The following is a 26508-nucleotide window of genomic DNA, read 5'->3' as shown; positions in this document are numbered from 1 at the left end:
GGTTGCTTTAACTTGATTTTCATCACATAGGTTAACTCTTAAAAACTTTATTAAAGATGGACACATCTTAACATAAAGAGTTATCAGTACAAATACGTCAGGAATATATATAACAGAATGATATTTCTAAGAATTAGCTGTGATGACAGCTTCTTAGAAAGCCAGTCTAAAAATATAGAAATCGGGTTAGGGAATTTAGCTACAAGTACTGGGTTTGGGAAAACAAAAAATTATAAAAATGTTAACATGCTTAACCAAACTGAACAGAGCCATACAATCCTGGATCATTTAATGCAGAAAATACATGCAAGTTCAACTGAATAAATAAATATAAAATATTTTATACCATTTACCCATAAAACCTTCAGATTCTGTCTTTTAGTTTAGGCATTCAACGGGTTTCTTTAAGTTCAGACATGTATTTTCTGTCATTTTGTTTGCAGTAGATCTGACCCACATACAGAGAACACTCAGGAGAAACAGAATATGTAAAGGATGTTTATTGTGACAAAGATAATCAGGAACGGATGATTTTCCAACTGTATGGGAAGAAGGGAAGAGAACTGGTGAAAATAGGGAACTGAATGATATGGAACTAAGAACAATGAATTAATGCAATCAAGAGAACAGCTTACTAAATAGGTGTGGTCAGGTCGCCAGGTTTGTAGAAGGTTCTTAGGTGCTGTTCAGTATGAGCTCGGAGCTAACAGGAATGAGTTCGGTGTGCAGATGTTTACGTTGGAGGGTGGACAGGGTACGCTTTCGTACGTGACATAAATCCTGGGTTCAGGTTTACTTAGCCTGCAAAGGAGCATAAACAAAGTTACACGAGGTCAAAGAACAAAGCATAGACTTAGTGTTTGGCTTGCGCTTGTTACCACTGTGGGCAAAACAGTCTGGCATTGAAGTGCTGGCAGCCTCCTGCTTAAGTACTCCTCAAAGTAATCAGTAGAATAAGTCGCACCTGTCACCCAGCACACCTGAGAACTCCAGCACCATCTGAAAACACTGAACACATGTAACAAGCATAAAACACAACCCAGATCCTGACATTTTCTTTCCATAAAATCTGTGTTTGGGACTAAGAGGTAGGGCAATGGTAACGATACAATGAGCAAAATGTTAAAGGAAATCAATTTTACTAAAATGATCGTCTCTGTCTTTCAGATTTACTGCTCCAGCTCCAGTTTCTTGCTGGAATCACCAGATAATTGGAGCACTCCAGTGGAAAGTCAGGAGTTTTTAGCTGGTATAAAGGTACAGGTAATTTATTATATATTTATGATGTCTCTTGATGTATAGTATATTTTTAACTATAGAATTTATGAGTTACATATGTAAAATATATTTTAAAATCTCTTACTGCTATTTTTAATAAATATGTGTTGATCAATGAAGATGTCAGGATCTGGGTTGTGTTTATGTTTGCACTTGTCTTTCTTCAGAAGAGAGACAGAGATGCAGATTATCAAAGCAGTGTTTTTACTGTGGTTCTTCTGACCATTTTGTAGCAACTTGTCCTGTCTGCCCCGGGCCATTAAAAGGCAGGGTCCACCCGCTTTGGTGGACCACGCTCAGATTTGTAAAGCCCCCAGATTTAGCTTACCTGCTACTATCATAGTGAACCAGCATACCATGACCTTATCAGCATTGATAGATTCTGGCTGGAAACAGAATTTGATAGATTCAGAGTTGGTAAATCAGGCAGGTATAGAAGTTGATTCCCCACGTTCTGTTCTAGCTCTAGACAGTAAGAAGTTGCAGCAAATAACTCAACGAACCAAACCAGTAGAACGTTTATTGTCTGGCAATCATAGAGAGGAGACATTTTTTTGTGTGTTTCCTGTATCTCAAGGCTCATTAGTCTTAGGTTTTCCCTGGTTGCAAGAACATGATCCGCATTTAGATTGGTCTACGTGTCGTATTAAATCCTGGTCCACTAATTGTCACTCATCTTGTCTCCAATCCGCATATTCCCCTAGTCAACCTCAACAGGCCAAGAAAGAGGACAAGGTAATTGTTCTAACTCATGTGCCCCTTGAATACCATGATTTTAAGGGAGTCTTTTGTAAAAATAAGGCCCTGTCCCTACCACCTCACAGACCCTATGATTGCACGATCAACCTTCTTCCCGGTGTGCCCCTGCCCACTAGCAAACTTTATAACATCTCCCGTCCAGAGCAAAAGTCTATGGAGAATTATATAAATGACTCCTTGCCTGCAGGTATTATTCGGCCCTCATCCTCACCACTTGGGGCAGGCTTTTTCTTTGTAGGGAAGAAGGACGGTTCTTTACGTCCTTGCATTGATTATAGGGGTTTAAACCAAATCACCGTTAAGAATAAGTACCCACTTCTCCACCCTCTTCTCACCTCAGCTTTCAAACCGGTTTATAGTGCCGCTATATTCTCTAAGTTAGATCTCCGTAATGTTTACCATCTGGTCAGGAGCCGCCAGGGGGATGAGTGGAAGACGGCTTTCAAGACGCTGTTAGGCCATTTTGAATACTTGGTCATGACCTTTGGACTATGTAATGCTCCTGCTGTGTTCCAGGCTTTAGTCAACGACGTGCTCAGAGACTTTTTGCACATTTTTGTTTTCGTAAACTTGGATGACATATTGATCTACTCGAAGGACGTTCAGGAGCACCGTAGGCACGTTCGCCAAGTACTGCAGCGCCTTTTGAAGAACTGCTTGTTTGTTAAAGCCAAGAACTGTGAGTTTCATTAGTCTTCCATCACATTTCTGGGCTACATCCTTGAGGGTGGACAGGTACGTTCTGATCCAGAGAAATTAAAGGCAGTACTGGAATGGCCAGTGCTTGACTCTCGCAAATCATTACAGCGTTTTTTGGGTTTTGCAAATTTTTACAGACGTTTCATTAAGGATTATAGTCTCATTGCTGTACCTCTGACTGCACTAACCTCCTCTACGTCCTCATTTTTCTGGTCATCTGAAGCCGAGGCAGCCCTCCAAGCTCTCAAAGAAAGGTTCTCCCAAGCCCCCATCTTAGTCCATCCGGATTCCTCAAGACAGTTCGTCCTAGAGGTCGACGCCTCTGACATTGGAGTCGGGGCGGTGTTATCAAAGAACTCAGAAGATGGGAGACTTCATCCTTGTGCTTTTTTTTCCTGCAGGTTCATTAATACAGAGAGAAACTATGACGTGGGTGACAGAGAACTGCTAGGAATTAAACTGGCCCTTGAGGAGTGGTGCCACTGGCTTGAGGGGGCTGAGCATCCCATCCAAGTCTGGACTGATTATAAGAACTTGGCCTACCTCCAGTCAGATAAAAGACTTAACCCACACCAGTCTCGGTGGTCTTTATTTTTCTCTTGTTTTGACTTATGCATTTCTTTCAGACCCAGACCTAAGAACACTAAGCCGGATGCCCTCTCCAGACAGTTTGCCACTGATGATTCCGTGAAGGAACCAGCTCCCATCCTACCACCCAGTTGGACGATTGGAGCACTCAGGTGGGAGATGGAGGACACTGTTCTTAGGGCCCAACAACAAGAACCTGACCCGGGCAATGGACCGCCAAACCGCATCTATGTTCCATCTAAAGTACGTTCCCGACTAATCGATTTGTTGCACACAGCAAAATTTTCTGCCCATCCTGGTGTTAGTAGAACTATTGCTCTAGTTCAAAGGAGGTTTTGGTGGCCCTCGCTCCATAAAGATGTGAAAGAGTTTGTGCAGGCTTGTGCAATTTGTGCCAGAAATAAGTCCAGTAACCAGTCACCCGCGGGTCTTCTCCAACCCCTCAGCATCCCAAATCGACTTTCGTATCACATAGCATTAGATTTCGTTACTGGACTCCCCCTTTCCTCAGGTATGACAACAGTTCTCACAATTGTGGATCGTTTTTCTAAGGCGTGTCATCTCATTCCCCTCAGGGAGCTCCCGTCAGCCCTACAGACAACCTGTGTTTCGTCTTCATGGTATCCCTCAGGACATTTTATCCGACCGAGACCCACAGTTCATCTTGTAGGTTTGGAAACAGTCTTGTTTAGCTCTAGGAGCTAAGGTTTTATTGACCTCAGGTTATCACCTTCTGTCTATTGGTCAAACCGAAAGATTAAATCAGCAACTGGAGTCAACCTTATGATGTCTCACATCCACAAACCCCTCAGATTGGTGCTCATACCCACATTGGGTTGAGTATGCATTAAATTCACACGTTTCTTTAGCTAGTGGACGTTCATCTTTTGAAGCTTCCCTTGGTTATCAGCCACCCCTGTTTGCTGCCGACGAAAAGGATATCATGGTTTCATCAGTCCACCAACACGTCCGCTGTTGCAGTTCCATCTGGAACTCGACTGTCCAAACCTTGCACCGCACTGCTGACCAAAACAAACGTTTTGCTGACCAGAAACGCAGGCCTGCACCTGAATACCAGCCTGGACAGAAGGTATGGTTGTCAGCACGTGATATACCCCTTAAATCCATGTCTAGGAAGCTTTCACCTCGTTTCATTGGTCCCTATGAGATTGAGACTGTGATTAGTCCCTCTGCTGTTCGCCTTCGGTTACCTGCTATTCTTCGTATTCATCCTACATTCCACGTATCTCAGATAAAGCCAGTGACTAAAGCCAAGACGATCTACGTTCTGAGGATTTCATCTCCTTTCTACTGTCTTCGTTTGGATTCGCATCTAGCTGGCAGTTTTCCTGCTACCTTCGCCTCCTGGACCAAGCCAAAAGCGTACCCTGTCCACCCTCCAACGTAAACATCTGCACACCAAACTCATTCCTGTTAGCTCCGAGCTCATACTGAACAGCACCTAAGAACCTTCTACAAACCTGGATCCTGAATGCCTCTTGCCCTGGCGACCTGACCACACCTATTTAGTAAGCTGTTCTCTTGATTGCATTAATTTATAGTTCTTAGTTCCATATCATTCAGTTCCCTATTTTCACCAGTTCTCTTCCCTTCTTCCCATACAGTTGGAAAATCATCCGTTCCTGATTATCTTTGTCACAATAAACATCCTTTACATATTCTGTTTCTCCGGAGTGTTCTCTGTATGTGGGTCAAATCTATTGCAAACAAAATAACAGAAGAGTCTCAATATTAAAAGGCTTACCGTTGTCCTCTGTGCAGTTACAGCCCGAAGTGAGCCGTGTGTCTGAGGCTGGGAGGCGGTATGAGCTTCTGATTGAGAGCACGGTTCCTGTTCCATGTCCAGACGGTTCTTTCTCTTCTATGGAAAAGTGTGTTTTGTCTCTGCAGCTCAGCACAAGCAGTCAAGGTAAAGACAGTAAAACTTATAATAGTGACTATATATCGTTCTTTTTAACAATCTGACAAGCCCTGGTCAGTCAGTCATTTTCTACCGCTTATTCCATAGTGGGTCGCGGGGGAGCTGGTGCCTATCTCCAGCAGTCTATGGGCGAGAGGCGGGGTACACCCTGGACAGGTCGCCTGTCCATCACAGGGCAACACACAAACAACCATGCACACACTCATTCATACACCTAAGGGCAATTTAGAGAGACCAATTAACCTAACAGGCATGTCTTTGGACACAAGCCCTGGTGTTAACACAAAATAATTCGTTGTAACACATCTTAACTAAGGTCAAGCTACAAACACAACTTCCTCCTTCTAAAGCATGTTCGTCACAATTCCTGTTATAACCTATTTAATTACTGCTTTGACTGAATTTATGGGAAATTTTATTTTTGGTGAAGGGTACATTTAAATGCAGATCCCCAGATGCACCAGGCAGTCTGATAAAAGTTATGTTTGTTTGCTTGTTTTGCCTCCCCATTAGCTTTAGCAGAGCAGTGCTTCAGCTACTCTTCCAGTGGTCCTTTTACATCACACACATATTTACATCGTACAATATATACAAACAAAATATAACCATACGCATACTCACAAATAATGCGGGAAAGTGGAAAGAACAATAAAGGAATCGGGCATTCATGAAATTCCAAACATTGTCCTTCAGTCTAGTTAAGTATCCATCCATCCATTCATTGTCTTCCGCTTATCAGGGGTCGAGTTGCAGCGGCAGCAGCCCAAGCACAGAGACCCAGACTTCCCTCTCCCCAGCCACTTGGGCCAGCTCGTCCGGGGGAATCCCAAGGCGTTCCCAAACCAGCCGAGAAACATAGTCCCTCCAGCGTATCCTGTGTCTTCCTCTGGGCCTCCTCCCTGTGGAACGTGCCCGGAACACCTCACCAGGGAGGTGTCCAGGAGGCATCCTAACCAGATGCCCGAGCCACCTCAACTAGCTCCTCCCGACATGGAGAAGCAGCGGCTCCACTCTGAGTCCCTCCCGGTTGACCGACCTTCTCACCCTATCTCTAAGGGAGAGCCCAGACACCGTGTGGAGGAAACTTATTTCGGCCGCTTGTAGACATGATCTCGTTCTTTCGGTCATGACCCAAAGCTCATGACCATAGATGAGGGTAGGAACGTAGATCGACCGGTAAATCGAGACCTTGGCTTTTTGACTCAGCTCTCTTCACCACGACAGACCGGTACAGCGCCTGCATCACTGTTGACGCAGCACCAATCCGTCAATCGATCTCCCGCTCCATTTTTCCCTCATTCGTGAAGACCCCAAGCTCCTCCACCTGAGGTAGGACCTCCCCCTCGACCTGGAGAAGGCACTCTACCCTTTTCCGGCTCAAGACCAAGGCCTCGGACTTGGAGGCACTGATTCTCATCCCGGCCGCTTCACACTCAGCTGCAAATTGCTCCAGTGAGAGCTGTAGATCACGAGCTGATGAAGCCGATAGGACCACATCCTCTGCAAAAAGCAAAGACGCAATCTTAAAGCCACCAAAACGGATCCCCTCAACACCTTGGCTGCGCCTAGAAATTCTGTCCATAAAATTATGAACAGAATCGGTGACAGATCGGTCTAGTTAAGTAGTGAACTGATATCTATCATAACAAAAACTCCAAGTGCTGCGTTGCCCACTGGGATTGTTTTAGTGTCCTCTGACCAAAAAACGCATTTAAGTCCCAGTAGGATGTTCATGTTTGTGGTGTTAGCACAGAGAAGGTTTTTTCTAGGCATCACTTTAAACCGGTGGCCTTGTATATAGTGTCTAGTAGTTATTTTGACTTGGCGATCCATAGGTGACGCTCTTTGCTGCAGTTCTCTAACAGTGAGCTTAGGAGATTTTTATTTCCTTCCTCACCATCCTCCTCGCTGTGTGTGGTGGCAAGATAAACTCAGGTCCTTCCCTAGTTCCAGTTGTTTAAACTTTTTAATGGTTTAGATGAGTGATTCTTGAAGCCATTTCCTGACTTACAAAGATCAGCACTCATCTACCCTATTTGAATGTAATGTTCTCCTGTCTTTTCCATTTTGATGAGTAGCTATGAGAAACGAGCCTCTGTGTCACATCATATTTATTCCACAAAAAAACTTTGCTAATTAATTACATTATTGTGGACATTGATCAACTTAATTAAGTAAAGCATACATTTGAAAATCGCAACACATTTGCACAGTTTAAGAAAATTTTATTTCTTCGAATATTCACCTTAAAACAATGAAAGTGGTTAAATCAGCTTCTTTCTTAAACAAACAGCAATGGCAGATCTGAGTTAGGCTACTTTCTACTTCCTTTTTGTGTTTTACAACCTTTTAATTAATATTCAGTGCTTTTGCCACAGATGAGGATTTGTTGGGGGCAGATTTGTCTCTGTCATCATGTAAAGTGGATCTGTCCCAGGGCCCCTGCAGCGACGGAGTCTGTAGTCGGGATCTAATTCACTTCAGCCCCAACACGGACTTTGTCAAAGAGGGTGAAAGGACCAGTTACATCTCAGTAAATCCCATCATCACACAGAACTTTCTTTGGAACGGATATTCACCAGAACCTGTTCAAGTAAATATGCCAGACTTTTGACGGTTGCATTTGTCCTTTTTTTAACCTTTTAAGGAATGAATACAAATAACTTCATTTTCAGATAAACGTGAAAGAAGTTCCCCCAGCATATTGCTACTCCTTCACAGACCCCCACATTATCACTTTTGATGGCAGGTACTTAATTTTATGTTCTAGTGTAATAATTGTAATGATAATAAATTGCACTTGATTCATCTATGTACTGACCTTTCTGCAGTGATTGACTTGATGAGCATTGTTTAAATATTATTAATCTAGAGTATGCCAGGACCCTGTAGCTGAAAACATATATTTTTTATTGCTTTCTCAGATACTACGAGAACTATCAAATAGGCACCTTTGTTCTCTACAAGAGTAACCTTTGGCCCTTTGAGGTCCATGTCCGTCAGTGGGAATGTGGCAGCCTGGTGCACGCAGCCTCCTGTGTGTGTGGCTTTGTGGCGAGAGATGGAGGCGATGTTATTGCGTTTGACATGTGCAACGGCGAGATGCACAAAACTAAGCCTCATCTGTCTGTGAAGAGCAGACACAGGAGTAAGAGCAGCATTCGGATCAGTGAGTCCTACCAAGGACGCAAAGTCACTGTGAGTCAACAGCAGCCCCATTTCATTGTGTATAATATAATGTAAAAAGCATAATAATATCCAGTTCAAGAAATAAAATATTGTACCAGTTTTAAAAGGTTTTAATATCTGCACATATTGAATAAAATAACTTTAACTTAATTTCACAATCTTATCTTTTGAAACTCTGACTCTTTGCAGATCACGTTCTCCTCTGGAGCATTTGTTCGTGCCGATGTCTCTAACTGGGGGATGAGTTTGACTCTGAGGGCCCCGAGTTCAGACCAGAATCACACCGAGGGTCTGTGTGGGACATATGATGGACAGCCGGACAATGACTTCCACTCAGCAGGGGGCGCTACACTGGAGCTCCTTCAGGATTTTATATCTGAGTGGAGGTCAGTGGGGTTCATCCATCCATCCATCTTTTGTCTACACACGCTTTTCCTTGCAGGGTTGCGGGGGGACTGTCTATCCCTAGCGGTCATTGCAAAAGGCGTAGCACACCCTGGACAGGTCGCCAGTCCATCACAGGGCAACATAGAGACACACAGGACAAACAACCATGCACACACACACACACACACACACACACACACACACACACACACACACATGCAAAAGGACAATTTAGACTTCAGTGGGTTTCAGTTGAAGCCGTATTGTGTTTTAAAAGTCATCATTTCTGTAAACTGATGTACAAATTAGGCTAATCAACAGTAGGCAACAAACTAGTTCTCATTAGATGAGGAAGTCCTTTTTATGGTGTGTATGAGCTTTTAAATGGCTAATACTCCCACTTTAAGTTGCAAGTCAGTGCAACCCCTGATTTATTTTAGCAAGGAAATAAATCTAATGGGAGAGAGATTTTCTGTCTGAAAGCCAGTTGCTCAACGAAATGGAACTTCACTTCCAATTTCTTTGTATTATAGACAGTTTTATAGTTTTTAGTTGGCAGCAATGTAACAAGATCTTGTGATATTAAAATCTTACCATATTTCTTGTTGAGGGTAAGGGTGTCATGCAAAATGCCATTCAGCTGCAGTCAGAATGCTTTCATCAGGCTAAAGAACCACCCAGCACCCCCGCTCCACTTTTAAATCATTCAGGTGTCTTGCATCATCAAAGCAATTTGAATACCTGGTAGAAACACAGGGTTCACAGAGTGACAGACAAAACATGAATGACTAATAAGCACTGGAACAAAATATGGCCATAAACTGTGGCTGGACAATTATGCTGAAGTAAGCGTCAGATTTGTTGCTTCTGTTTCCGTAAAATGAAGATATTTTAATATTTTTTTAAAGATTCTGAACTCGAGTAGATAATCTGGGATTCAAAATCAAAGATACAGTAAATAATTAAAGCTGAACTTGATTGTTGGACTCTTATTTTGTTTGTAACAAAATTCCCACTTTTATTTGGCATTAGTACCACTTTAGATTGAGATAACGTTATAGATGGGTCACGCCTTAACTGCATAACTACACACTTATTAGAGATTTAGATTTAGTTTGTGACTTTATGACAGCTTTATTTGTAAAAACAAAAAAAAAGCACAATTTCATTGCTATGTTGTGCTTAGGATCACTTTAAACTGGGTTGCTGTTTGAAAACTGCTGCAGTTTTAAAAAACAGAGTAGGACTGAAAATTGATTCTCTATTTAGGGATCCTTTAAAACAAAAATAGTTTTTTTAAGCAATTTTTCTGTATGTATAAACCTAAATATTACCAAATCCATCATGCTCCATAACAGACAGAGGTTTCATGTTCATAGAGATAAAACTGAGCACATTTTCTGTAATAGGTTCAGCCTTCCTGTTGTCTGCTATACAGGTCCTTCTCAAAATATTAGCATATTGTGATAAAGTTCATTATTTTCCATAATGTCATGATGAAAATTTAACATTCATATATTTTAGATTCATTGCACACTAACTGAAATATTTCAGGTTTTATATTGTCTTAATATGGATGATTTTGGCATACAGCTCATGAAAACCCAAAATTCCTATCTCACAAAATTAGCATATTTCATCCGACCAATAAAAGAAAAGTGTTTTTAATACAAAAAACGTCAACCTTCAAATAATCATGTACATTTATGCCCTCAATACTTGGTCGGGAATCCTTTTGCAGAAATGACTGCTTCAATGCGGCGTGGCATGGAGGCAATCAGCCTGTGGCACTGCTGAGGTCTTATGGAGGCCCAGGATGCTTCGATAGCGGCCTTTAGCTCATCCGGAGTGTTGGGTCTTGAGTCTCTCAACGTTCTCTTCACAATATCCCACAGATTCTCTATGGGGTTCAGGTCAGGAGAGTTGGCAGGCCAATTGAGCACAGTGATACCATGGTCAGTAAACCATTTACCAGTGGTTTTGGCACTGTGATCAGGTGCCAGGTCGTGCTGAAAAATGAAATCTTCATCTCCATAAAGCTTTTCAGCAGATGGAAGCATGAAGTGCTCCAAAATCTCCTGATAGCTAGCTGCATTGACCCTGCCCTTGATAAAACACAGTGGACCAACACCAGCAGCTGACACGGCACCCCAGACCATCACTGACTGTGGGTACTTGACACTGGACTTCTGGCATTTTGGCATTTCCTTCTCCCCAGTCTTCCTCCAGACTCTGGCACCTTGATTTCTGAATGACATGCAGAATTTGCTTTCATCCGAGAAAAGTACTTTGGACCACTGAGCAACAGTCCAGTGCTGCTTCTCTGTAGCCCAGGTCAGGCGCTTCTGCCGCTGTTTCTGGTTCAAAAGTGGCTTGACCTGGGGAATGCGGCACCTGTAGCCCATTTCCTGCACACACCTGTGCACGGTGGCTCTGGATGTTTCTACTCCAGACTCAGTCCACTGCTTCCGCAGGTCCCCCAAGGTCTGGAATCGGCCCTTCTCCACAATCTTCCTCAGGGTCCGGTCACCTCTTCTCGTTGTGCAGCGTTTTCTGCCACACTTTTTCCTTCCCACAGACGTCCCACTGAGGTGCCTTGATACAGCACTCTGGGAACAGCCTATTTGTTCAGAAATTTCTTTCTGTGTCTTACCCTCTTGCTTGAGGGTGTCAATAGTGGCCTTCTGGACAGCAGTCAGGTCGGCAGTCTTACCCATGATTGGGGTTTTGAGTGATGAACCAGGCTGGGAGTTTTAAAGGCCTCAGGAATCTTTTGCAGGTGTTTAGAGTTAACTCGTTGATTCAGATGATTAGGTTCATAGCTCGTTTAGAGACCCTTTTAGTCAGTCAGTCATTTTCTACCGCTTATTCCATAGTGGGTCGCGGGGGAGCTGGTGCCTATCTCCAGCAGTCTATGGGCGAGAGGCAGGGTACACCCTGGACAGGCCGCCAGTCCATCGCAGGGCAACACACAAACAACCATGCACACACTCATTCATACACCTATGGGCAATTTAGAGTGACCAATTAACCTAACAGGCATGTCTTTGGACGGTGGTGCAGTTGGTAGCACTGTTGCCTTGCAGCAAGAAGGTCCTGGGTTCAATTCCTGGCCGGGGGTCTTTCTGCATGGAGTTTGCATGTTCTCCCTGTGCATGCGTGGGTTCTCACCGGGTACTCCGGCTTACTCCCACAGTCCAAAGACATGCCTGTTAGGTTAATTGGTCACTCTAAATTGCCCTTAGGTTTGTGTGTTGCCCTGCGATGGACTGGCAACCTGTCCAGGGTGTACCCTGCCTCTCACCCATAGACTGCTGGAGATAGGCACCAGCTCCCCTGTGACCCACTATGGAGACCCTTTTAATGATATGCTAATTTTGTGAGATAGGAATTTTGGGTTTTCATGAGCTGTATGCCAAAATCATCCGTATTAAGACAATAAAAGACCTGAAATATTTCAGTTAGTGTGCAATGAATCTAAAATATATGAATGTTAAATTTTCATCATGACATTATGAAAAATAATGAACTTTATCACAATATGCTAATATTTTGAGAAGGACCTGTAAGTCTTGCTCTCTCTCTTGCTCTGTTGCTGACTAAATGACCTGCAGACAGATCCTGACATGTTAGAGGAAATATAGTCTCTTTCTAAAAACGTCTTACACACTGACTTCATTGTTAAACACCTTCATACTCAAAACCGTTAACTGTGAATCTTCTACATTTTCTATAAATCTAGATGTGAATGTATGGAAATAACCACAGAGTTTCTGATCTCTTGTCTTAATAGATAGAGTATTTTCCAAAGCAGAAGAAGAAAAGCTTCCTGTTCTAGTAGTTTTGGGATTAAACTGTATGATTGTGTGGGACTGCGTGACTGAGAAACAAGTTTCTGCATTCTGTAACTGTGGACCCTTCTCCTTGACCCTTTTTATGTCTCCGTCAGACTTCCTGCAGGCAGCAGTTTGTTTGACTCCGTGCCAGCCCATGTGAACACACCAAGTATCCACAGTTACTGCAGCTGTCAAGCAGATCATCTCAAATCATCTCCCGTATCTGGATCCCCTCAGATCTCCTCTGACTCCACCTGCACCAATCATAGACCTGTCCACTTTCAGAGTTTCATCCCCACTCTAGATGTCACAGCTGAGTATATCCGTTCAGTCGAGCTACAGAAAGGAAATGAAAGACAACAGCTCACTTTGGGTCGCTTGCACAGAAGGTTTCAAAGTACTGATATGCAAGGTACATCCACAGGTGCAACATCATCTTCAGCTCAGCACCAAAGCTTGAGCTCGTCTGATCTGAAGAGCTTCTCGTACTTTTTCCCAGAGGACCATGAAAAATCTGTTGAACCAGGCCCTCCATTAGAGTGGCCAACTCCTTCTGGTCTAACTCAGCAGCAGGCTCAGGCTAAGTGTGAGCAGACTGTGGAAAACTCGAGCATCGCCGTTGGCTGCAGGCTCCTGTTAGAGGATTCAATAATCGGCCGAGCTGTGGCCATGTGTGTCGCAGACCTGCAGCTGAAAGATGAGCTGTCATGGCTGAATGCGACCTTACCGCTGCTGGAGAACGAGTGCGAGCGAAAGCTGGTACAGGAGCAGAGGAGACCGGGGGAGCACCGAGAGGCTGCGTCCATCCTCAGGTGTCCGAACCTGTGCAACTGGAACGGCCAGTGCTCCGATTGGGGCTGTGTCTGCTTCCCTGGATTCAGTTCATATGACTGCAGCCAGCAGATGGGTAAAACACATAACAGATACACACAAAGACCAGAGATTTAACCAGGAAAAATATTTTAACATTTATGAAAATACACGTTTTCAGATATGTCTTGAAGCAGTGGATACACTCTAACCTAGTTTTTAGGCCTTGACTGACAGACTTCTAAAGGTGAGATTGAGCTTCCAGCTCTAACAGTCCTTCTGACTTTACGCTGATGTTGTAAAGACCAGATTCCAGAGATCACCAAGTTGATGAAGGAGGGTCTGTGTAACGTCCGTCAAGAAGACTGCTCCACCATCCAGGTCTTTGGTCAAGGTTTTGAAGACTCCAGCCAACTCATGTGTGAGTTTGTTAAAGAAAAGGTACTTTGCTTCATTTTTTTGTTTGTTTTCTTCCCCCCCCCCCCTTGCAGGTGAAATAATCTTAATAATGAACAAAATAATAACTCTAGAAAATCTGAAGAAATACATCTATTCACAAAGTGCATGATAAATAAAGAAAGAAATAAACTTCATCAAGTGACAGCAATTAAATAAAGCAGTCTTCTGGACTGGGTTAGGTGTCAATAAAGTTAAATTAAAAAGTCATCTTTTTATCAGCAAAGTAAGCTGTAATGGAAAAATTCGTATTGACCAAAGAAAGAGATTGATGATTGTCACCCGACCAGCTTTATTATGACCTTGACAAGGTCATAATACATTTTTACAGCATCAGACATGTCTTCAGGAGCCCTGCCAAAACCTTTCTATGTAGGGAGAGGAAGAGTCCTCCTTATAACAGCTTCAAGGTAATTCCCAAGAGACCTGGGAGGGACTGAGGTGAAACCTGTGGTAATTTATTCCCAGACATGTTGACAACTTAATTTGAACCTTGCACCATCTAGCATACATCTTATCTCACACTTCAGCTCTGAAGAAGGCTGAGAAGACATCTCTCTCAGAATAAATGGAACCTAAACCTTGCCACAGATCAACTCTGCAACAGAGGAACAAAGAATATGTTTGAACACTTATCAGGTCATGCAGAGTATCAGGTCATAAACCAAGGCACTTTAACAAGGGACTAAAATTTTCTTCAACAAAGCAAACCACGGGGGGTTGGTATTAATTCTTCCTGCTTTTGAACTTCATTTTAAAAGCTAGAGACTGTTTCTTTGACAGTCCAAACTAAAAGCTCATACGGAGTTGTCCCTGTTGGCCAGAGTCTACTACTGCTCTATGAGTAGCAACTGCATGGTTCCCTCACATGGCATGAAGTTCCCTGCAGGAAAAAGAGGAGCCAGTAAGAGGAACTATTACATACTACCACCTTCATGTAAAATTTGCAATGAAAGCACAAACGTCCTATTAAGCTAACATGCAGTCATGGTAAACAGAAAGAGTATTTGTTTCAATTCTGGTGTTTTATAAATCAGGCTGTAAAGATGACCTGGTCTATGGTCTCTGGTTCTAAAATGAAATGTTTAGGAACACAAACAAATCAATAATGTCATTATGTATTAAACATGAAACCTAGGATTTATGAGGAAAATTGGCAGTTAGGGGCTGCTGATCAAGAGCACTTCATTAACTGATCATCATCAAAATGATCACCTGTGTAAAAACAGGAGTTTTGTCAGTTTGTTTCTCAGCAGCATACAGGTGTGTGTAAACACAATGAAAAACTGGAAATCCTCAGCAATGACCTTAGAGAAGGGTTATCTTCTACAGAAATTGTACTCAAGTAGGAGTAACGTTACTTCAGTATACTGTATTTTTACTCAAGTTTATAGTGGGGGTGGGAGACAGCTGACCTCGACTGAGGACATTATTGGGCGGTGGAAGGAGTACTTCGAGGATCTCCTCAATCCTGCCATCACGCATTCCGTGGTGGAAACAGAGGCTGGGGACTCGGGGTTGGACTCTTTCATCGCCCAGGCTGAAGTCACCGAGGTGGTTAAAAAGCTCCACGGTGGCACGGCTTCGGGGGTGGATGAGATCTGCCCTGAGTACCTCAAGTCTCTGGATGTTGTAGGGCTGTCATGGTTGACACGCCTCTTCAACATTGTGTGGCGGTCGGGGACAGTGCCTCTGGACTGGCAGACTGGGGTTGTGGTCCCCCTTCATAAGAAGGGTGACCGGAAGGTGTGTTCCAACTACAGGGGGATCACACTCCTCAGCCTCCCTGGTAAGGCCTACGCCAGGGTATTGGAGAGGAGAGTCCGGCCGATAGTCGAACCTCGTCTTCAGGAGGAGCAGTGTGGTTTTTGTCCTGGCCGTGGAACACTGGACCAGCTCTATACCCTCTACAGGGTACTCGAGGGTTCATGGGAGTTTGCCCAACCGGTTCACATGTGTTTTGTGGACCTGGAGAAGGCATTCGACTGTGTCCCTCGTGATGCCCTGTGGGGGGTGCTCCAGGAGTATGGAATCGGGGGCCCTTTATTAGGGGCCATCCGGTCCCTGTACGAGCGGAGCAGGAGTTTGGTCCGCATTGCCGGCACTAAGTCGGATCTGTTCCCGGTGCATGTTGGACTCCGGCAGGGCTGCCCTTTGTCACCGGTCCTGTTCATAACTTTTATGGACAGGATTTCTAGACGCAGCCAAGGGCCGGACGGGGTCTGGTTTGGGGACCAGTGGATTTCGTCTCTTCTTTTTGCAGATGACGTGGTCCTGCTGGCCCCCTCTAGCCAAGACCTACAGCATGCACTGGGGCGGTTCGCAGCCGAGTGTGAAGCGGCTGGGATAAAGATCAGCTCCTCCAAGTCTGAGGCCATGGTTCTCGACCGGAAAAGGGTGGCTTGTCCTCTTCAGGTTGGAGGGGAGTTCCTGCCTCAAGTGGAGGAGTTTAAGTATCTCGGGGTCTTGTTCACGAGTGAGGGAAGAATGGAGCGGGAGATCGACAGACGGATCGGTGCAGCTGCCACAGTAATGGGGGCACTGTGCCGGTCCGTTGTGTTGAAGAGAGAGCTGAGCCTTTGGGTCTTGACCGAAAGAACAAGATCCCGGATACAAGCGGCTGAAATGAGCTTCCTCCGTAGGGTGGCCGGGCACTCCCTTAGAGATAGGGTGAGGAGCTCGGCCATCCGGGAGGGGCTCGGAGTAGAGCCGCTGCTCCTCCACATCGAGAGGAGCCAGTTGAGGTGGCTCGGGCATCTATACCGGATGCCTCCTGGATGCCTTCTTCGGGAGGTGTTCCAGTCACGTCCCACCAGGGGACGGCCCAGGACACGCTGGAGGGACTATGTCTCTCGGCTGGCCTGGGAACGCCTTGGGCTCCCCCTGGAGGAGCTGGAGGAGGTGTCTGGAGAGTGGGAAGTCTGGGCGTCTCTGCTGAGTCTGCTGCCCCCGCGACCCGGTCCCGGATAAGCGGAAGACGACGAGTACGAGTACGAGTATGAGTAGAATAAAAAGTAGTCATTCAAATAATTACTCAAGTAAAAGTAAAAGAAATGTTTGGTAAAAAGACTACTGAGTAACTGTTTGGTCATAACATCTAATTTAATTTGTGAAAATGATGTAATCAGACACTCAAAATTGTCAAGTCATGTGCAGGTTCTGGTATTTTAAAGAATAAAGTAAAAAATTTATAAAAATAAGTAACACCATTATAAAATAACAAATTCAGGAAGAAGATAGAAAAATTTCCAAATAAAATGTTTTTCACAACATAAAGCTTCAAAGATATTTTAAGAGCACTTTTCATGTAGTCAAGTCTGAAGCCAATAAATACAGTATGTAAAATATATGTTGTATTTTAGAACAGTGCAAAGTACTTCCAGTGACAATATATACCATTTACTGTATGTTTACCTGACCTCCAAATGGCTCAGCAGACAGAAAATAACATTAAAACAATTAAGTTTGCAAACGTATAAGAAATCTTTGTCTGGTGCTTAAAACATGCTTGTTCTTTGCTAAGTAAAATAACCTCGAGGTAGGTTGAGTATCCAGAAATTGTACTGAAGTAAGAGTAGTGTTACTTCAAATAGTATTACTGAAGTAAAATGTAAGATTTAGTAAAACTGCTCCTAGAAGGACATTTGTTTTAAAATGTTAATCAAGTAAATGTAACTGAGTAAATGCAATTAGTTACTACTCACCTCTGGTTATCTCCAAACAATTTGAATGCATCCTTTTACTGAGAGAAACATTAGAAACAAATGACAGTTTTCCCAGCAGTGGATCTCCCATCAAATTCACCCCAATGTCAGACTGTGGAATGCTCTGAGAAATCACCAAAAGACCTCATCTCAGATTCTACATTTCTCAGTTATTTTGTTAAATGCTACAGTTCCTGGCAGGACAGTTAGAAAAAAATGAATAAATTATGACTTGATTGGAAAGGTTGGCAGGAAAAAGTCTCTTCAGTCTCTGCAACTACATGTATGGCCACATGGCAGGTTAACAAAGGTCTATCTCAGGGAACCTAAAGACTTCAGAAACAATGTCCTTTGGACAGATGAGACCAAAGTGGACTTGTCTGGTCATGTTGCACGACTATGAACATGAACTAATTCAGGTGAAATCTGTGAGCTGAAATTAAGTCTTCTCTGTATTGGCTTTACAGATTACATACAGGTCCTTCTCAAAATATTAGCATATTGTGATAAAGTTCATTATTTTCCATAATGTCATGATGAAAATTTAACATTCATATATTTTAGATTCATTGCACACTAACTGAAATATTTCAGGTCTTTTATTGTCTTAATACGGATTATTTTGGCATACAGCTCATGATTCCTATCTCACAAAATTAGCATATCATTAAAAGGGTCTCTAAACGAGCTATGAACCTAATCATCTGAATCAACGAGTTAACTCTAAACACCTGCAAAAGATTCCTGAGGCCTTTAAAACTCCCAGCCTGGTTCATCACTCAAAACCCCAATCATGGGTAAGACTGCCGACCTGACTGCTGTCCAGAAGGCCACTATTGACACCCTCAAGCAAGAGGGTAAGACACAGAAAGAAATTTCTGAACAAATAGGCTGTTCCCAGAGTGCTGTATCAAGGCACCTCAGTGGGAAGTCTGTGGGAAGGAAAAAGTGTGGCAGAAAACGCTGCACAACGAGAAGAGGTGACTGGACCCTGAGGAAGATTGTGGAGAAGGGCCGATTCCTGACCTTGGGGGACCTGCGGAAGCAGTGGACTGAGTCTGGAGTAGAAACATCCAGAGCCACCGTGCACAGGCGTGTGCAGGAAATGGGCTACAGGTGCCGCATTCCCCAGGTCAAGCCACTTTTGAACTAGAAACAGCGGCAGAAGCGCCTGACCTGGGCTACAGAGAAGCAGCACTGGACTGTTGCTCAGTGGTCCAAAGTACTTTTTTCGGATGAAAGCAAATTCTGCATGTCATTCGGAAATCAAGGTGCCAGAGTCTGGAGGAAGACTGGGGAGAAGGAAATGCCAAAATGCCAGAAGTCCAGTGTCAAGTACCCACAGTCAGTGATGGTCTGGGGTTCCGTGTCAGCTGCTGGTGTTGGTCCACTGTGTTTTATCAAGGGCAGGGTCAATGCAGCTAGCTATCAGGAGATTTTGGAGCACTTCATGCTTCCATCTGCTGAAAAGCTTTATGGAGATGAAGATTTCATTTTTCAGCACGACCTGACACCTGCTCACAGTGCCAAAACCACTGGTAAATGGTTTACTGACCATGGTATCACTGTGCTCAATTGGCCTGCCAACTCTCCTGACCTGAACCCCATAGAGAATCTGTGGGATATTGTGAAGAGAACGTTGAGAGACTCAAGACCCAACACTCTGGATGAGCTAAAGGCCGCTATCGAAGCATCCTGGGCCTCCATAAGACCTCAGCAGTGCCACAGGCTGATTGCCTCCATGCCACGCCGCATTGAAGCAGTCATTTCTGCAAAAGGATTCCCGACCAAGTATTGAGTGCATAACTGTACATGATTATTTGAAGGTTGATGTTTTTTGTATTAAAACACTTTTCTTTTATTGGTCGGATGAAATATGCTAATTTTGTGAGATAGGAATTTTGGGTTTTCATGAGCTGTATGCCAAAATCATCCGTATTAAGACAATAAAAGACCTGAAATATTTCAGTTAGTGTGCAATGAATCTAAAATATATGAATGTTAAATTTTCATCATGACATTATGGAAAATAATGAACTTTATCACAATATGCTAATATTTTGAGAAGGACCTGTAGGTGCATTTTACATGCAGCCTATAGTGTTGTATTGGATTTGTCCCTATCGCTGAACAAGGAGGATAAGAGTCCTTGAATCAAGTGTGTTTGAATTTAAACAGTAGCCACAACTTGTCTGTCCTCATTGTGCATTTATTTGAATTAAATTATGACTTTTTATTTTTTTTTCTCTGTCCCTTCTTATTTTATCACTTCTCTGTTTAAATCTCTCATGAAGATTGAAGATGGGGAGTGGGTCATGGTTGCTCCCCAGTTTGTTCAGGCCACTTTTCGGAATGATACAGGTCTCGAGTGCCGGCTTCCCGTGGAGGACAACCAGGCTCCTGCAGACATGGACTTGGAAACGATGACAAACAGAGCTGTTACTCGCTGGCAGATCAAAGTTAGTCACAACTGAAGCTATTTAAAACAATTTGGTAAATCTTAATTAAAATCACCAGTTTATATGTTTTACCAATAAAAAAAGCAAAACCTTGGGAATGCCTTGTTACTGTAGTTGCACATTGTAAATACAGCTGTAATGTGTCTCTGGGGAGATCCCTGGGAGAACTACGTCAGCTCAAACGACTTTTCTCAACCTGTACACTGAAACTATCTGAATCTTTGACCCTATGTGTGTTTGCAGTTGTTTGGGGTTTTGATGCTTTTTCCCATTGAGCCACAGTAATCAGGCTTCTGCTGATGGCAGGTTTCAAATGATGGCTACAGCTACAGCAACGGCAAGATCCTGACTCTGTATGACGGAGCCTGTCAGATCTGCAGCCTCGACACAGAAATAATTTGTACCCTCAGGGTGAGACATCTTTCTTCTTAATCCTTTACCCGTGACACATCACCAGCTGCACCTTTAATCTCATCAAGTCTGTTTTGGTCGGTGATGGAGGGTTTTTTGAGGATGAGCCGGATCTTTGGACATCAAGCAGAAACTTGAAGACTACAAATATTATTTTGGTTAACTTTGTTGTGTACTCACAAACTAAACTGTGAGGATTTCATTTATTGTTCCTGTCAGGTTAGTTATGCTGCTTCAGATTTACAGTGTATGACTTGATTTTATATTAAGCCCCCTTTACTCGGATACATAAAAACAAAATCCAGTGCAACCAACCAAGAGCCTAAACCTACAGCCAGAGCTACAATGAAAGGTTTTACATCAACGTATATTCATCTGTTTGAACGAGACTGAGCTTTTTTGCAAACAAGAATGAGCAAAAATGGTGTCCATAATGAACACCATGTTCACACATAAGGGTGTCCATCAGTGCACTTGGCACCAGGATACCCTAGGCAGGAGGTCAATGATCAACTTTGTAGTCGTATCATCAGACCTTCGGCCGCATGTTATGGACACTCGGGTGAAGAGAGGGGCTGAGCTGTCCACTGATCACCACCTGGTGGGGAGTTGGATCCGCTGGAGGAGGAGAAAGCCGGACAGACTTGGCAGGCCCAAGCGCATAGTGAGGGTCTGCTGGGAACGTCTGGGGGAGCCCTCGGCCAGGGATGTATTCAACTCCCACCTCCAGGAGAGCTTTGACCAGATCCCGGGGGATGTTGGAGACACAGAGTCCGAGTGGACCATGTTCTCCGCATCTATTGTCGATGCTGCTGCCCGTAGCTGCGGCCGTAAGGTCTGCGGTGCCTGTCGCGGCAGCAATCCCAGAACCCAGTGGTGGACACCGGCAGTAAGGGACGCTGTCAAGCTGAAGAAGGAGTCCTATCAGCTGTGGTTGGCTTGTGGGACTCCTGAGGCGGCTGACGGGTACCGTGAGGCCAAGCGTGCTGCAGCCCGGGCTGTGACAGTAGCAAAAACTTGGGCCCGGGAGAAGTTCGGTGAGGCCATGGAGAAGGACTACCAGTTGGCCTCGAAGCAATTCTAGTAAACCGTCCGCCGCCTCACCCCCCCTGTGGCGGATGCTCCAGGAGTATGGAGTCGGGGGCCCTTTATTAGGGGCCATCCGGTCTCTGTACAAGCGGAGCAGGAGTTTGGTTTGCATTGCCGGCACTATGTCTGGTTTGGGGACCAGAGGATTTTGTCTCTTCTTTTTGCAGATGACGTGGTCCTGCTGGCCCCCTCTAGCCAAGACCTACAGCATGCACTGGGGCGAGTGTGAAGTGGCTGGGATGAAGATCAGCTCCTCCAAGTCCGAGGCCATGGTTCTCGACCGGAAAAGGGTGGCTTGTCCTCTTCAGGTTGGAGGGGAGTTCCCGCATCAAAGTGGAGGAGTTTAAGTACAGAGCCTTGCGAAAGTATTGGGCCCCCTTGAACTTTTCAACCTCTTGCCACATTTCAGGCTTCAAACATAAAGATATAAAATTCAAATTTTTTGTGAAGAATCAACAACAAGTGGGACACAATCATGAAGTGGAATGAAATTTATTGGATGTGTCAAACTTTTTTAACAAATAAAAAACTGAAAAGTGGGGCGTGCAATATTATTCGGCCCCCTTGCGTTAATACTTTGTAGCGCCACCCTTTGTTGCAATTACAGCTGCAAGTCTCTTGGGGTTTGTCTCTATCAGTTTTGCACATCAAGAGACTGAAATTCTTGCCCATTCTTCCTTGCAAAACAGCTCGAGCTCAGTGAGGTTGGAAAGCGTTCGTGAACAGCAGTCTTCAGCTCTTTCCACAGATTCTCAATTGGATTCAGGTCTGGACTTTGACTTGGCCATTCCAACACCTGGATACCTTTTATTTGTGAACCATTCTATTGTAGATTTGACATTATGTTTTGGATCATTGTCTTGTTGGAAGATAAATCTCCGTCCCAGTCTCAGGTCTCTTGCAGACTCCAACAGGTTTTCTTCCAGAATGGTTCTGTATTTGGCCCCATCCATCTTCCCATCAATTTTGAACATCTTCCCTGTCCCTCCTGACGAAAAGCAGGCCCAAACCATGATGCTGCCGCCACCATGTTTGACAGTGGGGATGGTGTGTTCAGGGTGATGAGCTGTGTTGCTTTTACTCCAAACATATCGTTTTGCTGTGTGGCCAAACAGTTTGATTTTGGTTTCATCTGACCAGAGCACCTTCTTCCACATGTTTGGTGTGTCTCCCAGGTGGCTTGTTGCAAACTTTAAACGAGACGTTTTATGGATATCTTTGAGAAATGGCTTTCTTCTTGCCACTCTTCCATAAAGGTCAGATTTGTGCAGTGTACGACTGATTGTTGTCCTATGGACAGACTCTCCCACCTCAGCTGTAGATCTCTGCAGTTCATCCAGAGTGATCATGGGCCTCTTGGCTGCATCTCTGATCAGTCTTCTCCTTGTTCAAGATGAAAGTTTAGAGGGACGGCCGGGTCTTGGTAGATTTGCAGTGGTCTGATACTCCTTCCATTTCAGTATGATTGCTTGCACAGTGCTCCTTGGGATGTTTAAAGCTTGGGAAATCTTTTTGTATCCAAATCCAGCTTTAAACGTCTCCACAACAGTATCTCGGACCTGCCTGGTGTGTTCCTTGGTCTTCATGATGCTCTCTGCGCTTTGAACAGAACCCTGAGACTATCACAGAGCAGGTGCATTTATACTGAAACTTGATTACACACAGATGGATTCTATTTATCATCATCAGTCATTTGGGACAACATTGGATCATTCAGAGATCCTCACTGTTCGTCTGGAATGAGTTTGCTGCACTGAAAGTAAAGGGGCCGAATAATATTGCACGCCCCACTTTTCAGTTTTTTATTTGTTAAACAAGTTTGACAGATCCAATAAATTTCATTCCACTTCACGATTGTGTCCCACTTGTTGTTGATTCTTCACAAAAAATTTAATTTTATATCTTTATGTTTGAAGCCTGAAATGTGGCAAGAGGTTGAAAAGTTCAAGGGGGCCGAGTACTTTCGCAAGGCTCTGTATCTCGGGGTCTTGTTCACGAGTGAGGGAAGAATGGAGCGGGAGATCGACAGATGGATCAGTGCGGCTGCCACAGTAATGTGGGCGCTGTGCCGGTCCGTTGTGGTGAAGAGAGAGCTGAGCCGAAAAGCGAAGCTCTCAATTTACCGGTCGGTCTACGTTCCTACCCTCACCTAATGCCATGAACTTTGGGTCATGACCGAAAGAACGAGATCCCGGATACAAGCGGCTGAAATGAGCTTCCTCCATAGAGATAGGGTGAGGAGTAGAGCTGCTGCTCCTCCACATCGAGAGGAGCCAGTTGAGGTGGCTCGGGCATCTATACCGGATGCCTCCTGGACGCCTTCCTCGGGAGGTGTTCCAGGCACGTCCCACCGGGAGGAGGCCCAGGGGACGGCCCAGGACACGCTGGAGGGACTATGTCTCTCGGCTGTCCTGGGAACGCCTTGGGCTCCCCCCGGAGGAGCTGGAAGAGGTGTCTGGGGGGAGAGGGACGTCTGGGTGTCTCTGCTGAGTCTGCTGCTCCTGCGACCCGGTCCCGGATAAGCGGAAGATGACAAGTACGAGCACGAGCAAAAATGTCAGTCTTGATATGTGCAAAGCTGGTAGAGATGTACTCCAAAAGGCTTGCAGCTATAACCGCAGCAAAAGTGGTTGGCTCAGGGGGGTGCAGTACAAACGGGCACCACATTTTTCAGATCTTTATTAATTAAAAAAACTTTCATCATATATCATTTTCCTTCCACTTTACAATTATGTACTACATTAATAACTGAACCTTGTAATAACGTCTAGACACATCTCAGACAAGAGGAACATCAGTATGTTGTGCACCATGAACTGTTCTGTTCTGATGATGATTTAAATGTTCTTTTTTCTTCAGGATAAGACCTGCATCATTGGGGGTTTGTGTTACAGTGAAGGGGAGTCTAGTCCCAGCAGTCCTTGCTTCACGTGTCGTCCCGATCTGTCCAAAAACACATGGATGACAGCTGAGAGTATGTGCTCAAAACCCAGCTTAGATAGCCACAACAAGTATCAAAAATCACCAGTTTGAATTAGAGTTACTTGACTGCAAGAGTGTAGAATGGCTGCCGGGTAACTGGGCATGGGAGCAGAGAGCATTATTAGATAGATGTCACATCTCAAGTATGACCTTTAGTAATGGATATTAGATTTTGGAGCTTGTAAATTTGCAGATGGTTTCACAGAGTGTTTTTTCTCCAAGTTAAATCTTTTTTGGGAGATTCAAGTTTAATAATGTACAAAACATACTTTGTGAAGGTATAAAAATAATATTCTACCTGTAAAATAAAAAGAGAAACAGCACAAGGGGTGACGGAATTTAAAAGCCATTTTGTTGTTCAAGAATACGAAGTAGAAAACTATGTGTAGAATGCAGCATGTGTGAAAATCCAAACTCCTACCTTGTCTTCATCTGAATCCGATTGGACAGTTACTAATCCCACTGAGAGACGCTCTGAACGCCTCACAGCTCAGCCATGTCTTCCATCAGACGGCTGGTGTTGCTGCTGTTCTCTGGAGGCAGTTTGTGTGATTTGTCAGCAGCTCAGAGATGATTGAAGTCAGTTCTGTCCTTTGGCGCTGGTGTTAAGGCCCCAGACCTCATTGTTACACTTTTTGGCTAACTTCACTTCTGAAGCTCAAACTAGATTAGGCAGGTCTCTGCTGAGTGGTGACAACATGGCGAAATGTGTAGAAAGAACCACACAGGAGTTACTGGATAATCTTCAGATGGCAGAGTTTTAATTAGAATGTACCTATTTTTAAATAGCATATTATTTTTATTAACATTTGTTAGTGGGTACGAATAACAGTATTTTCAAAGCATTGTGAAAATTTAGTTTTTTAAAAGTAATCTTCCACATCTGGGCTATTATTACATTTTCTACATGTTTTAGGAGTCATATTGCCTCTTGTCACAGATGATCTGCACCAGTTCTTCTTCTCTTTTTATTTACTTTCAGAGAATGAGCCTCCCTTGTTCCAGCCACCACAGATTACTCTCCGTACCTTCCAGGAGGAAAATTTCATTTACCAGCTACAAGCTCAGGACCCCGAGGGGTCCACGGTTATTTTCAGCCTGGTATCAGGTCCTAAAGGGGCTTTGCTCACTTCAGCTGGACTGCTGATGTGGACGGCTACCTCTGAACCCACAGACACCCACACTTTCCAGTTTACTGTGACTGACGCCTGCAGCTTCGAGACCCCTGCCTCTGTCGAGGTGAGCATGTCCTGTGGGCAGGTCTATAAATATATATAAAGGATTTTATTTTCTGGCTGTGAATATCTGATGTTACAGTTGAGTCATTCAAACAGAAGATTATATATTACAATATTACAGATTTTATTTTGTTTCCTCATTTAGGCCATTGTAAGAAATTAAAAGAGATTTAAACTAAATGTAATATTTAAAGTTAAAGTAGAAATATATGTTTAAGTTATTTAAGACAAACTGGGACGTAAAATGATCCAGTGGTCATAAATTAGGCATAAAAAATATGGCAGTGTTCTGCTCTGAGGCCCAAAAAACGTTTCTGCTTCCTACCACTAGAGGGTGACAACAGCATATATTTTAACTCCAACAGTGGTGTTGAGTGGAAAGCCAAAAACAATCAAAAACAGAAAGAAGAATAAGGATTTGCAGACATATGTTTTGTCCACCAGCGGAACTTGTATTTTTTTTTGTTTTTTTAATTAGCTTTTGTCCTAATGTATTTATAATTAACCCATTATTTAAACATATGTGGTTCAATTTTTATGTATTTTTAGATTAGTTTTTTGAGCTAACTGAAATAAATACATTTCTATGATTTTGTCAAAAGTAATCCTGCTTTCTTGGTATTATTTAGAGCCTATGGATATATTTATTCATTTTAAATACAAACACAATGTTTCTGGTAT

The 26508-nt window shown here is 43.8% G+C and overlaps 1 protein-coding gene across 3 annotated transcripts in view; it reads left to right on the top strand.

Annotated features, from left to right (window-relative positions):
- vwdel (von Willebrand factor D and EGF domains-like) overlaps positions 1 to 26508 on the top strand; it is a 52292-nt gene that overhangs the window by 8161 nt on the left and 17623 nt on the right. For 2 of the 3 annotated variants that reach the window (XM_047358254.1, XM_047358271.1), the window contains exons 6-17: positions 1168 to 1257; positions 5107 to 5254; positions 7645 to 7859; positions 7942 to 8015; positions 8191 to 8464; positions 8645 to 8841; positions 12792 to 13585; positions 13793 to 13929; positions 19943 to 20107; positions 20414 to 20518; positions 24467 to 24581; positions 25572 to 25828. In XM_047358254.1, the coding sequence (XP_047214210.1) occupies positions 1168 to 1257; positions 5107 to 5254; positions 7645 to 7859; positions 7942 to 8015; positions 8191 to 8464; positions 8645 to 8841; positions 12792 to 13585; positions 13793 to 13929; positions 19943 to 20107; positions 20414 to 20518; positions 24467 to 24581; positions 25572 to 25828 (2571 nt within the window). The remainder of the gene's footprint in view (positions 1 to 1167; positions 1258 to 5106; positions 5255 to 7644; positions 7860 to 7941; positions 8016 to 8190; positions 8465 to 8644; positions 8842 to 12791; positions 13586 to 13792; positions 13930 to 19942; positions 20108 to 20413; positions 20519 to 24466; positions 24582 to 25571; positions 25829 to 26508) is intronic. The other variant, XM_047358263.1, reaches the window with a different exon arrangement.

The sequence above is a fragment of the Girardinichthys multiradiatus genome, chromosome 3 (assembly GCF_021462225.1).
Source record: "Girardinichthys multiradiatus isolate DD_20200921_A chromosome 3, DD_fGirMul_XY1, whole genome shotgun sequence".
Classification (NCBI taxonomy): domain Eukaryota; kingdom Metazoa; phylum Chordata; class Actinopteri; order Cyprinodontiformes; family Goodeidae; genus Girardinichthys; species Girardinichthys multiradiatus.
This window is presented reverse-complemented; position numbering and strand designations above follow the sequence as displayed.